Source organism: Lampris incognitus, chromosome 19, assembly GCF_029633865.1.
Source record: "Lampris incognitus isolate fLamInc1 chromosome 19, fLamInc1.hap2, whole genome shotgun sequence".
NCBI classification, from domain to species: domain Eukaryota; kingdom Metazoa; phylum Chordata; class Actinopteri; order Lampriformes; family Lampridae; genus Lampris; species Lampris incognitus.
The window spans coordinates 37,532,751-37,547,023 of NC_079229.1; the positions used below are offsets into that span (position 1 = coordinate 37,532,751).

A 14,273-nucleotide genomic window follows, 5' to 3' on the forward strand; every position below is an offset into this window, starting at 1 on the left:
GGAGACAGCTAGGAAGGTACTTGGTGTGTCATCAGGACAGAGGAAGGAAGACAAGGAGACTTGGTGGTGGAATGAGGAAGTACAGCAAAGTATACAGAGGAAAAGGTTGGCAAAGAAGAAGTGGGATAGTCAGAGAGATGAAGAAAGTAGACAGGAGTACAAGGAGATGCAGCGTAAAGTGACAAGAAAGGTGGTAAAGGAAAAGGAAAAGGCGTATGGTGAGTTGTATGACAGGTTAGACACAAAGGAAGGAGAAAAGGACTTGTACTGATTGGCTAGACAGAGGGACCGAGCTAGGAAGGATGTGCAGCAAGTTAGGGTGATGAAGGATAGAGATGGAAATGTGGTGACAAGTGAGGAGAGTGTGCTGAGAAGGTGGAAGGAGTACTTTGAGGGGCTGAGGAATGAAGGAAATGAGAGAGAGAAGGTTGGATGATGTGGGGATAGTGAATCAGAAAGTGCGGTGGATTAACAAGGAGGAAGTGAGGGCAGCTATGAAGAGGATGAAGAGTGGAAAGGCAGTTGGTCCTGATGACATACCTGTGGAGGCATGGAGGTGTTTAGGAGAGATGGCAGTGGAGGTTTCTAACTAGATTGTTTAACACAATCTTGGAAAGTGAGAGGATGCCTGAGGAGTGGAGAAGAAGCATACTGGTACCGATTTTCAAGAACAAGGGTGATGTGCAGAACTGTAGCAACTACAGAGGTATAAAGTTGATCAGCCACAGCATGAAGATATGGGAAAGAGTAATAGAAGCTAGGTTAAGAGGAGGAGAGGTGATGATCAGCAGCAGCAGTATGGTTTCATGCCAGGAAAGAGCACCACAGATGTGATGTTTGCTTTGAGAATGTTGATGGAGAAGTATAGAGAAGGTCAGAAGGAGTTACATTGTGTCTTTGTAGATTTAGAGAAAGCATATGACAGGGTGCCGAGAGAGGAGGTGTGGTATTGTATGAGGAAGTCGGGAGTAGCAGAGAAGTATGTAGGAGTGGTGCAGGATATGTATGAGGGAAGTGTGACAGTGGTGAGGTGTGTGGTTGGAATGACAGATGGGTTCAAGGTGGAGGTGGGATTACATCAAGGATCGGCTCTGAGCCCTTTCTTGTTTGCAATGGTGATGGACAGGTTGACGGACAAGATCAGGCAGGAGTCTCCATGGACGATGATGTTTGCAGATGACATTGTGATCTGTAGTGAGAGTAGGGTGCAGGTGGAGGAGAGCCTGGAGAAGTGGAGGTATGCACTGGAGAGAAGAAAAATGAAAGTCAGTAGGAGCAAGATGGAATACCTATGCATGAATGAGAGGGAGGACAGTGGAATGGTCAGGATGCATGAGTTTAAATACTTGGGGTCAACTGTCCAAAGTAACAGGGAGTCCAGAAGAGAGGTGAAGAAGAGAGTACAGGCAGGGTGGAGTGGGTGGAGAAGAGTGTCAGGAGTGATGTGTGACAGAAGGGTACCAGCAAGAGTTAAAGGGAAGGTTTACCAGATGGTTGTGAGACCAGCTATGTTGTATGGTTTGGAGACAGTGGCACTGATGAAAAGACAGGAGGTGGAGCTGGAGGTGGCAGAGATGAAGATGATAAGATTTTCTCTGGGAGTGATGAAGAAGGACAGGATTAGGAAGGAGTATATTAGAGGGACAGCTGAGGTTGGACGGTTTGGAGACAAAGCAAGAGAGACAAGATGGAGATGGTGTGGACATGTGTGGAGGAGAGATGCTGGGTATACTGGGAGAAGGATGCTGAATATGGAGCTACCAGGGAAGAGGAGAAGAGGAGGGACAAAGAGGAGGTTTATGGATGTGGTGAGGGAGGACATGCAGGTGGCTGGTGTGACAGAGGAAGACGCAGAGGACAGGAAGAGATGGAAACGGATGATGCGCTGTGGCGCCCCCTAACGGGAGCAGCCGAAAGTAGTAGTAGTAGTAGTAGTCTGTTGTAGAAATCGTCACTTACAACATGTGACTTGAAGACAAAAACAGAAAAAGTCGCGGCGTCTTAATGAAAATTAGACGACGTCCTTCTTCCTGTTTGGTCGTCTTTGTTCCAACTTTATTGAATAAATGCAATACACTCAATTCCCTCTTTTCCACCAGGACGGTGCGGAGCCAGTTCCGCCTCGGTGCCTTTTGAGAAACGGCCCTCATTCCGCCCTGAGCGTGACGTAGCGGAAGTTGGGGGAATTTCCGCAGGAAACTGTTTTTGATTCGTTCATTCGCTTCGCCCGTGTTTTCTCAAAATGGCGGCGACTTTCTTGTTTTTACTGCGAGCCTAAACATCACTAGACATTCGGCAAGAGGTAAGGCCGCTGACGTCAGGTTCCAACTTCTGGTCCATCAGTGTCGTGGTGCCGTGCGGTTCGGATCCCCGTGTTACCTCCGGCTTGGTCGGGCGTCTCTACAGACGCAGCTGGCCGTGTGTGCGGGCGGGAAGCCGGATGTGGAGAGCGGGGTAATTGGCCAGCACACTTGGGGAGTACAGTGGCGAGCCGGCGTGGAAGAACGACCCGAGCAGTGGCGGATCTAGAGATTTTTTCCTGGGGTGGCAAGACTGTGACCCAGAGGTGGCAGCTGTAGACCCGCGCCTGTGAGGGGGAGGGGGATTCTAAATCGGCGACTTCTGTTTGAAATGAGTTTGGTGCGGGTCTCATTGACCTTCACCATGCATGTACATACAATTTACTTTAAAAACACATCTGATTTATAAATGGGGTGGCAACAGGGGTGGCAAGACTGTGTCCCAGAGGTGGCAGCTGCCACCCCTGTTGCCACCCTGTAGACCCGCCCCTGGACCCGAGAGACAGAGATCTCTTTTTAATCGCAGCTCCCGTGCCCCATGCACCGCACGACCCCGGGAGTGCTCTTTTATTTGCCCCCAAAACGGCTGCCGAACAATGCCCCCCCCCAAGTCACTATTGAAAACATTAGTCTTCTCATGGTCCAACAATCAGTCAGTAAAACGGTCGTCCACCTAGTCCGAGTCGAACCCCCAAACAACAACACATGCCAGCATGAACCAAACATTTGATCACGTAAATCATAAGAATTTCAGCCGGAGCATGAACGGTCCCATGAGCCCCTGCGCTCTCCCAGCGCAGAGTCCTCTGTCAGATATGGAGACCCCCGTAGCAGAGTCCTCTGTCAAATATGGAGACCCCCGTAGCAGAGTCCTCTGTCAGATATGGAGACCCCCGTAGCAGAGTCCTCTGTCAAATATGGAGACCCCCGTAGCAGAGTCCTCTGTCAAATATGGAGACCCCCGTAGCAGAGTCCTCTGTCAGATATGGAGACCCCCGTAGCAGAGTCCTCTGTCAGATATGGAGACCCCCGTAGCAGAGTCCTCTGTCAAATATGGAGACCCCCGTAGCAGAGTCCTCTGTCAGATATGGAGACCCCCGTAGCAGAGTCCTCTGTCAAATATGGAGACCCCCGTAGCAGAGTCCTCTGTCAAATATGGAGACCCCCGTAGCAGAGTCCTCTGTCAGATATGGAGACCCCCGTAGCAGAGTCCTCTGTCAAATATGGAGACCCCCGTAGCAGAGTCCTCTGTCAGATATGGAGACCCCCGTAGCAGAGTCCTCTGTCAAATATGGAGACCCCCGTAGCAGAGTCCTCTGTCAGATATGGAGACCCCCGTTGATACTACGGGGGCATTCATTTAAAGCTCACGCCTCAGGGCGTGTGCTTTACGCCCTGCTGGTGTTGTCCGGGTAGCTGACTCGAACCCCCGACGGGAAACACGTGTTTGGCCTTCCGATCCTGGCTCAGCGCTCACCGCGCGCCCCGCCCGACGGTCTGTTCCACGCGCGTCGCCCCGCCCCGCCCCCTACGATACGTGTCGCGGGAAAGTGTGACGGCGGGCGGCTCGTCCGTCTTAACTCCCGTCAAATTCGGTTGGAAATTCCATTAGTCGTCGTCAGACAGTGTTTCGGGTTATTCAACAGCTATCGTCCGTTCCGAGAATACCGGTAGGCTCAAGGCTGATACGCTAGCTTGCTAACCATAGTGAGCTAAAGGTAACTATCCGGGCGTTTACGGCCGGTTTATGATAACCGCCATACTGCTAGCCAGCTAGCTTTAGCCAGCTAGCTAGCAAGAGACCTAGCACTCGACTCGGAAGTCCAACGAGGTGAGTTGGGGGAGTGAATCAGTGACCGTTTAACAGTGTCATGGCATCCGAATGTAGACGGGTCAAAGGTTAAGACACTTGCCTGTCAGACTGCTGTCGGGCCTGGGTTAGACTGGCTGGATCACTGACGTAACCGTGACACACAGGCGACAGACCAAGTGAAAAGTGGCAGACATTGCGCTTGTTTTTACTATTTGAATGTTTTATGTCTTTGTCATTCCATTTGTTTTTATTTATGGTTTGATTATTTTGACAAGATGTCAATTATGCAGATTCAATGTATCTGCTTTTATCAGTGTTTTTATTTTGATTATTTTCTGTCTCATAAATTCTTGCAAATGCGTTTCCTATGTAAATGACAGATGTCTCCAAAGATTTTTCTGTGTAAATAACGGTAAACTAGTATGTATAATTTTGCTCTCTATAGCCCCCATTTTTGTTTATAACTGACCCAAATACCCACCGTTTGGAGGGTATTTGGTCAATCTGGGTGGTAAACTAGTGAATTTATTGTGGATGCCAGTTCAAAATGGTGTGTACTGAATGGCCTTGCACTTTGCAGAAAGTATATGAAATTGTTTCTAACCTTTGACATTGTTTGAAACCACCAAGAGTCTGTATACACAGATATTTGTTGTTGGGGAAATAAACTTGGCTATAAAGTGATAAAAATAAGTGAATAACAATTGAATTGATCTCAGTCTGTCCCTCTCTGTCTTGACAAAAGATATTTACCTCTTGACACATTGTGAAGTTTTAAGATGAATAACATTCACAAGCCCTGGTACTGTTTTTTCCCTTCTGTCTGTCTGTCTGTATCTGTCTATATGTCAATATGTTTGTCTGTCTGTATCTGTCTAGGATGAGTGACAGAGGAGGACAGTCTTTCTTCTTTGTCTCTCTCCCAGAGCTGAGGAGGTTGGTCTGTGTGTCTCTGTCTTTGCAGGAAGAGGGAGGAGAGGCCAGGAGCACACAGATAAAGACCTGCAGGTGAGAGGTCAAGTCTGAAACTAATGTCCTGGAGTTCAGTTCATCCGTACTCTACGTAGCTTAGCGGGTATAGCAAGACAGTGACACTGTGAGGCTTCTGTGTATGGCAAGACACTGACAGTGAGGTTCATTGAATAGGGGGATATTTTCTCAATGGCACAATGTCACTTGAGTACAGCTCTCCTTGCAGGTGATCATTTGTGTGTGTGTGTGTGTGTGTGTGTGTGTGTGTGTGTGTGTGTGTGTGTGTGTGTGTGTGTGTGTGTGTGTGTTCCTGCAGAGAACTGGTGTTGCTGTATGCAGACGTATTAGCCTCTCCTGCTCTGGACTCATTCACTGAGATCACACTGGTCATGGCTGTAAGAAACATACATTCAAAATCCGCTCATATAACACAAGCACACATTTCCATTTCATCTGTCCTTTGTTACCAACCAGTCCTTGGTGGTGTACATAACATTTAGTATTCAGCTGATTTCATTTTTGCTCTATGAGTTTATCTATTTCAGCAAAATGAGAAAATGTTCATAATTTTAACAAGGGAAATGTGGTCTGTTGTTGACTGCTTTATGTTGTATAGGTTTGGTAAAACCAGAGGGTGATAGGATTGTAATCCAGTGGCTGTAATTACTGTAGGTATACAGAATGTGCACATCCTCACCAGTGTAACCCAACACCCACCAACATTGCCCACTACTTGTGTTCACCAAAACAGGTGGTATGAATACCTCACATTCTCTCTTCTCTTTATCCATCTGGAACATTGGACAAAGAACATACACACACTGGAAGAGTAAAACCGCAGTCATTCACAACCCTTATAATGACTCTGATATAAACATGATAAGTAGACGGTACTGTTGTAGTCAGTGTCTTTATGCGTGCTACATTATCCAGGTAAGAAAATCAAAGAAAGTTGAATCAATTCATCTGGACACAATAAACGATACTAAACAATAACGTTAATAAACTGTCAATAAATGTTGTGTCCAGATGAACTGATTCAACTTTCTTTGGTGTTGTAGTCTCTCTCTCTCTCTCTCTCTCTCTCTCTCTCTCTCTCTCTCTCTCTCTCTCTCTCTCTCTCTCTCTCTCTCTCAGATATCCTGACAGACCTATTTATTTATTCATTTATATTCAAGTTAGATATGTTTCCACATCCATGAAAATATCTCATCTCATCGCATCATCAGCCACTTCTCCAGGGTAAGGTCGCGAAGGCAGCAAGCTAAGTAGGCCACTCCAGATGTCCCTCTCCCCAGGCCAGATTGGAGATGTAGTCCCTCCAGCGAGTTCTGGGTCTATCCCGGGGTCTCCTCCCAGTTGGACATGCCCAGAAAAGCACCAAAGGAAGGCGCTCAGGACGCATGCTTGAACCACCTCAACTGGCTCCTTTCGATGCGAGGGAGCAGCGGCTCTACTCCGAGCTCCCTCCAGATGTCTAAGCTTCTCACCCTATCTCTAAGGCTGACCTGCTCTCAGGGTCGCGGGGATGCTGGAGCCATCCCAGCAGTCACTGGGTGGCAGGCAGGGAGACACCCTGGACAGGCCACCAGGCCATCACACAGGGCCGACATATACACACACACACACACACACACACACACATTCGGGGACAATTTAGTACGGCCGAGTCACCTGACCTGCATGTCTTTGGACTGTGGGAGAAAGCCATAGCCCCCGGAGGAAACCCACACAGACACGGGGAGAACATGTAAACTCCACACAGAGGACGACCCGGGATGATCCCCAAGGTTGGACTACCCCGGGGCTAGAACCCAGGACCCTCTTGCTGTGAGGCGACCGCGTTAACCACTGCACCATCGTGCCGCCCAATTATTAATTATTAATTAAGTTAATTTTCAATTTTTAATTTTGGCTTTCCTAAAACAATAAAAATTGCAAATATTATAAAGTGACAGGTAAATATCATTCTATGGGTAATAAATATAATATGACATCGATATCATAATATGACTAACAGATATAAGTTAATTGCATATTATCATAATGTGCTTAGTGGATGTCATGTCTAGTAGATATCATGGTGTGGCTAGTAAATATAATATGACTAGTAGTAAATGTCATGGTATGAGTAGTAAATATCATATAACTAGTAGATATCATGGTGTGGCCAGTAAATATACTATCACTAGTAAATATCAGTAGGTGTTACTGAATGGTACTGCTCAAAACAAAGTAAGTGAATCAGATTTGTCCATTTGAAAACACAGGAGCCCGACAGGCCGACTGGTTCTGTTGTTAGTCTCAGTAAACTAAACAGCCATCACAGTCAACTGATTACTACTGAAGGAATGTCTGATACTACCTTTCTATTTGAATTACTTGGTCTTGTCTGGTTGGATTTGTTGTTGTTGTTTAAATTTCTGAACACTAGAGGGCAGGATTCAGGTGCCATTACACAGACTAACTCCATTGGGTTAAAGCAGTCTCATCATGTGTAGCATGATGTGTATCATTATTGTTTTTGAATTGTGTTTATATCACTAATCCGGTGCCACATTGTCTATAATCAGGTTTTAGGTTGCCTTTGAGCAACTGAATGATTGGATATTTACATATGTATATTGTATTCATGGGGTTGATATTAGAGCTGCAGTATGTAACGGTGGAGAGAAGAGCAACTGTGAGCTAGATTTTGAAAGTACATTATTGTCATGAGTAAATATTTTATTGCACTGGCTGCACTAGGTATGCCTGTTACAAATGACAAATATACTTTGTCATTTGTAACAGTGATAGTTTCGTTACAGTGCTGCTTCTTTTTTTACTGTGTCCTGTAAGGTGTATTGAGTGCTCTGAAAGGCGCCCACAAATAAAATGTATGATTATTATTATTACTTAAAACTTGAAACCTGGAAGTTTCTAGGTCTTAGTGGACTTTCATTGTGTGTGCGGTTTAATATTTCATGTTCCACACTCCGAGGATCACTAACAAAAATTACTCTAAAATTTCAGATCCCATTTTACAAGAAAGGCATAATCCAAGCTTACGGACAAAGAAACCATCTACAGGTGAGACAGACAGATGGATGGCTGGATGGATGGTTGGATGAATAGGTGAATGGTTGGACAGATGGATGGAGGGATGGATTAGTGCTTTAAAATCTGATTCCAAATGATGCATGACAACATTTTATAGAGGTCTGGTTTCAAACAAAAATAGACAACCTTTCCATTAATTCGTTTCTCTCTCTCTTTCTTTTTTCTCTGGTTTGCCTGGGCATTTGTTTCATGCATGCATGCACGTGTGTTTGTGTGTGTGTGTGTGTGTGTGTGTGTGTGTGTGTGTGTGTGTGTGTGTGTATATAGTTGGGCTGTCCACAGTGTGTGTTACCAGGTATTCTCCAGTGCTGTGTGTCTTACTCTCTGATCACCAGACTCTCTCCTAACTGGAACAAGGCAGGACTCTACCTCATATCTGGTATGTATATACATTGTTGACAGCGAAAAACTTGAGGAAGTCATGTCTTTCAAATATCTCAAATCTGTGATTAACGAAGACGGAGGATCGGAAAAAGAAATTAGGAGCAGAATCGCCATCACAACAAGTGCACTGACCAAGCTCAACACGACCTGGAAAGATAAAAACCTTGGAATGAAGTCAAAAATGCAACTGCTCCGCACCATCGTAATAACAACTCTTCTATACGGTGCAGAATCCTGGACCCTAACAAAAGCTATGGAGAAAAATATACAAGCCTTTGAATTTAGAGCATATAGAAGAATGCTGCTAATCTCATATACAACACACATCATCAAGATTGAAGTGCTGAACACAGTTAAGGAAGCTACTGGTCACCATGATAGTTTACTGACAATGGTAAAAAAAGAGGAAATTAAACCGTTTTGGGCACGTTTGTGGAATGGAAAGGACACTTGCAAAGAACATCCTGCAAGGCCTGGTAGAAGGAACTAGGAAGAGAGGGAGACTGAGAAAAACCCAAGTAAACAACATCGGAGAATGGTTCCAGATGTGTAGTGGAGGCAGGGAGAGCTGTGATGGATAGGGAACGGTGGAAGAGACTTGTTGAAGCATCAGCTGTGCTCCTACGACCTCCATAGGTTACAGAACTGATGATGATTATGATGAAATACATTAACCTCATCAGCAGTCACTCAGGGTCGAGTATGTCTGTGCTCCTTCTAGGTCCTTGTGGCTCTTCAGGTGGGTGTACAGACCGATCCTGGAGCTGCATATTTTGGGGCAATGTGGGCAAGGGTGTGAAGAAGTGGTTGAGGATGTGGTTTGGGTCTTTCTGGTAACTCGTTCCTTTCTGAGTCTGTGCTTGTTTTCAGCAGCACGGTGTAGATCATGGTTGTAGCGCCCAGCGCCCTCACAGACAGCCAGTCTCCAGGTCTCCCTGTTTTTTGTTGCTTGTTCCCAGGTGTTAAGTTCGATGCCAGACCTTTTGATGTGGGCCTTGATGTTGTCTTTATATCACTTCTTTTGTCCTCCTGGGGTACAGCATCATGTCACGAGCTGAAAGTAAAGGACTTGTTTCAGTAGGTGAGAGCCAGACATGCCGAGGACATGGCCAGTCCATCTCAGCTGATGTTATGCGATGGTGGCAGTTATAGTAGGCATGTTGGCCTCAAGGATGCTGAAGTTGGTGCGCTTATCCTCCCAGCTGATCTTAAGAATCTTCCTGAGGCATTATTCTTGGTATGCCTCGAGTGCCTTCAGGTGCCTGTTATATGTTGTCCTGGTTTCTGACCCATACAGTAGGGTGGGCAGCACTGCTGCTTTGTACACCAGAATTTTTGTTCTAGTCTGAAGGTCGGGGTTTTCAAAAACCCTTTTACTCAGTCTTGAGAAGGCCTGGCTGGCACAACTAAGACGATGGTGTATTTCAATGTCAGTGTTGGCTTTAGAGGAGAGAAGGCTGCCAAGATATGTGAACTGTTTCACGTTTTTGAGTCTGGTGTTGTCTACAGGATTAGCTTATCCTCCTCGGGGACTTTGGTGAAAACATTGTTCAGTTCGGCATAGAAGGTCTCCTTTACTTCATCTTGTGAGTCAAGTGTTAGAGCGTATGCACTGATGACAGTGATGCTTTGTTTATCAGGCGTTCGTTGATGCCCAGAGGAAGCTCAGCAAGGTGGCAAATGAGGTTGTTTTTGATGGCAAAGCCAACACCGTGGATCCTCGGCTCATCAGCTGCTTTTCCTTACCAGAAAAAAATGTAACCATCCGTCTCCTCTTTTGGCTACCCTTGGCTGATTGGGTTTCAGAGAGTGCGGTAATATTAATCTGGAGTCTTCTAAGCTCTCCCATGATGATGGCAGTACGTCGTTCAGGTCGATTGCTGGATTGATTGTCCATGAGGGTTCGTATGTCCCAGGCTCCAAACTATATGAGTTTCTGTTTCTGACCGCATGGTGGTAATCCCTCTGGATGCAGTGGTCCAGACAGGAGGTATATGAGGCAGACTATGTTTAAGGTACCTTTTTTAGCCCCCTCCCCAACCTGGGTGAGCAGAGTGGATCCTAAATAGGGCTGCTTAGTCATGGGTGCAGGAGCCGAGCAGCCCCTCTGTCTCCGTCTCAGGGCTTAGCAACAGCTCATACACCCATCGCCTGTGTGCCAGTTTGTGGCTAGGGGCTGCCACACTTCACCGTCCAGCCCCCGTTACCTCTTCCTGATCGCCACAGGGCTTTGAACCAGGATGTTTATGAGTTGATCCTTGTGGGAGGATGCCTGCACGTGACAGCTTTTTACGTGGAGAGGCTGATGCGCCTGCAGCCACCACATGGTCCTTGGCAGGGGGTGGCCAGAGTCCAATGGCACAGAGAACCAAGACAATTGGGGACCACCCTCTGTTGCAGCCTTCTTCCACCTTCACTGGCATTGTGACCTGAAGACATCTTGCGCCAGTTCTGCTGTTGAGGTTTTTGTTGGATCGTGCTTTGTCTGGAACCTCCTGCTTGACCTATCTACCTTGGGTGACCCTACCAGGACCCAAGTTCCGGACAGCATAGCTTTTGGGGTCATTAGTACACACAAGCTTCTCCACCAGGACAAGATGGTGATCGGGGAGAAGATACATTAACCTACACACACACACGCAACACATGACATACACATAAAATTGCTCTCTCCTTCCCTTTCTCTCTGTCTATCATTCTCTCTGGCACTCTTTCTTTTCTTAGTGGAATAATTTCAGATTTTCTTCAATTTATGTAGACTGTAGATTTCAGAGAATTGTAGAATCTATGACAAGGAGCATTGAAGCTGATCTGGAGGCTCATGGTGGCCCAACACCTTAAGACGCTTCATGTTGGGTTTTCCTTTCTTTCATTTGTCACCCATCTGTATACTGTATCTCTCTCTCTCTCTCTCTCTCTCTCTCTCTCTCTCTCTCTCTCTCTCTCTCTCTCTCTCTCTCTCTCTCTCTCTCTCTCTCTCTCTCTCTCTCTCTCTCTCTCTCTCTCTCTCTCTCTCTCTCTCTCTCAGAGCGATAGATATATAGATAGATACTATATGAGATAGAGGCCATGGTTCTCTACCGGAAAATGGTGAATTGCTCCCTCCGGGTTGGAGATGAGTTGATGCCTCAAGTGAAGGAATTCAGGTATCTCAGGGTCTTGTCCACGAGTGAGGGTAGGATGGAGCGGGAGATTGACAGGTGGATTGGTGCAGCATCAGCAGTAATGTAGATGTTGTACCGGACCGTTGTGGTGGAAAAGAAGCTGAGCCGGGAGGCAAAGCTCTCAATTTACCAGTCAATCTTCGTTCCAATCCTCATCTGTGGTCCTGAACTTTAGGTAGTTACTGAAAGGGTGAGATCGCGGATACAAGCGGCTGAAATGAATGTCCTCCGTAAGGTGTCTGGGCTCAGCCTTAGAGATAGGGTGAGGAGCTCGGACATCTGGAGGGAGCTTGGAGTAGAGCCGCTGCTCCTTTGTGTCGAAAGGAGCCAGTTGAGGTGGTTCGGGCATCTGATTAGGATGCCTCCTGGGCGCCTTCCTTTGGAGATTTTCCGGGCATGTCCCAAATGGGAGGTAGACCCATAACTAGCTGGAGGGACTACATGTCCAAGCTGGCCTGGGAACCCCCCGGGATCCCCCAGGAGGAGCTGGAGGGCGTTGCTGGGGAGAGAGACGTCAGAAGTGCGCTACTTAGCTTGCTGCCACTGTGACCCGACCCCGGAGAAGCGGCTGGTGATGAGATGAGATGAGATTATTGAGCATGCATTTGTGAGCAAAATATGCATACATGAGCAAAATATGTGAAGAGGGAATGACCATCCCTGAACCGACAGGGGGGCTAAGAGTACATCTGTCACCATCTTACAATGCTGCGATTGCAAACATTCCCAAATCCTATGTGAATAGTACACACTAGCAGAGGTACCCGGTGTTGGCCGGGGAAAATGTTCTCACCAAAATAACCAACATGATCTGATCTTTATGATATAATTGATGAAGAAATATATGATAATTTACGGTATGATACATGTGATAAACGAATGTCGAATAAACTAATCTTATTAATGAAAATGATCAAATATCATAATTTTCAATCTGTTCATCAAGCTTCTTTGCCAATGTGTGTATTGATCGCTCAAGCGCCTCAGGGTAAACCATGTTGCGTGCCTTCAGGCTAGCATTGACAATGTTAGGTGTAGTGCCTCCCTTGACTACTGGAAGGATTTGCTGGAAGTCTCCACAAAGCATCGTTGGAATGCCTCTTTGCTGAGGGAAAATGTTCTCACCAAAACAACCAACACGATCTGATCTTTACGGTGTAATCGATGATGAACGAATGTTATTAACAAAAATGATCAAATGTTCAATCCATTTATCAAGCTTTTTTGCCATGGTGCATTTTAATCACCGCAAATCCCCCGCCGCCGCCACCGCAAATCGCCACAAAATAAACTCGATTTCGCAAATAAATCAAATTTTTTACTTGGTTTTTGAGATATTTTTCGAACCGTGCATCCTTGGAAAGTGCTGATTCTAAAGATACCTTAGTTTTTGTTCTACACTGAGTATTTCTGGAGTTTTACGCGAACATACAAACATACACTCTTTTTATATGTGTGTGTGTGTGTGTGTGTGTATATATATATATATATATATATATAGTATATATATATAAGATGGCCATTGAACCTCTAGAGTTAATGATCACACCCATATTTGCATATGAAATGTATATATATATCAACGCGGATGCAGGAAAAAAGTTTTAATGCATTGCAGTACAGGCCTGTGTCTTACGTCTCGCACTCATCAGCTGCTAATATATATATATATATATATATATATATATATATATACACACTACCGTTCAAAAGTTTGGGATCACCCAAACAATTTCGTGTTTTCCATGAAAAGTCACACTTATTCACCACCATATGTTGTGAAATGAATAGAAAATAGAGTCAAGACATTGACAAGGTTAGAAATAATGATTTGTATTTGAAATAAGATTTTTTTTACATCAAACTTTGCTTTCGTCAAAGAATCCTCCATTTGCAGCAATTACAGCATTGCAGACCTTTGGCATTCTAGCTGTTAATTTGTTGAGGTAATCTGGAGAAATTGCACCCCACGCTTCCAGAAGCAGCTCCCACAAGTTGGATTGGTTGGATGGGCACTTCTTTGAGCAGATTGAGTTTCTGGAGCATCACATTTGTGGGGTCAATTAAACGCTCAAAATGGCCAGAAAAAGAGAACTTTCATCTGAAACTCGACAGTCTATTCTTGTTCTTAGAAATGAAGGCTATTCCATGCGAGAAATTGCTAAGAAATTGAAGATTTCCTACACCGGTGTGTACTACTCCCTTCAGAGGACAGCACAAACAGGCTCTAACAGGTACTATTTAATGAAGATGCCAGTTGGGGACCTGTGAGGCGTCTGTTTCTCAAACTAGAGACTCTAATGTACTTATCTTCTTGCTCAGTTGTGCAACGCGGCCTCCCACTTCTTTTTCTACTCTGGTTAGAGCCTGTTTGTGCTGTCCTCTGAAGGGAGTAGTACACACCGGTGTAGGAAATCTTCAATTTCTTAGCAATTTCTCGCATGGAATAGCCTTCATTTCTAAGAACAAGAATAGACTGTCGAGTTTCAGATGAAAGTTCTCTTTTTCTGGCCATTTTGAGCGTTTAATTGACCCCAC

The 14,273-nt window shown here is 45.5% G+C and overlaps 1 protein-coding gene across 1 annotated transcript in view; it reads left to right on the forward strand.

Moving 5' to 3' along the window:
- The first annotated feature begins 4,993 nt into the window (after positions 1 to 4,993).
- LOC130129676 (uncharacterized protein C18orf63) overlaps positions 4,994 to 14,273 on the forward strand; it is a 35,815-nt gene continuing 26,535 nt past the window's right edge. The window contains exons 1-4 of the mRNA XM_056299263.1: positions 4,994 to 5,121; positions 5,402 to 5,480; positions 8,101 to 8,157; positions 8,455 to 8,482. Of these exons, the coding sequence (XP_056155238.1) occupies positions 4,994 to 5,121; positions 5,402 to 5,480; positions 8,101 to 8,157; positions 8,455 to 8,482 (292 nt within the window). The remainder of the gene's footprint in view (positions 5,122 to 5,401; positions 5,481 to 8,100; positions 8,158 to 8,454; positions 8,483 to 14,273) is intronic.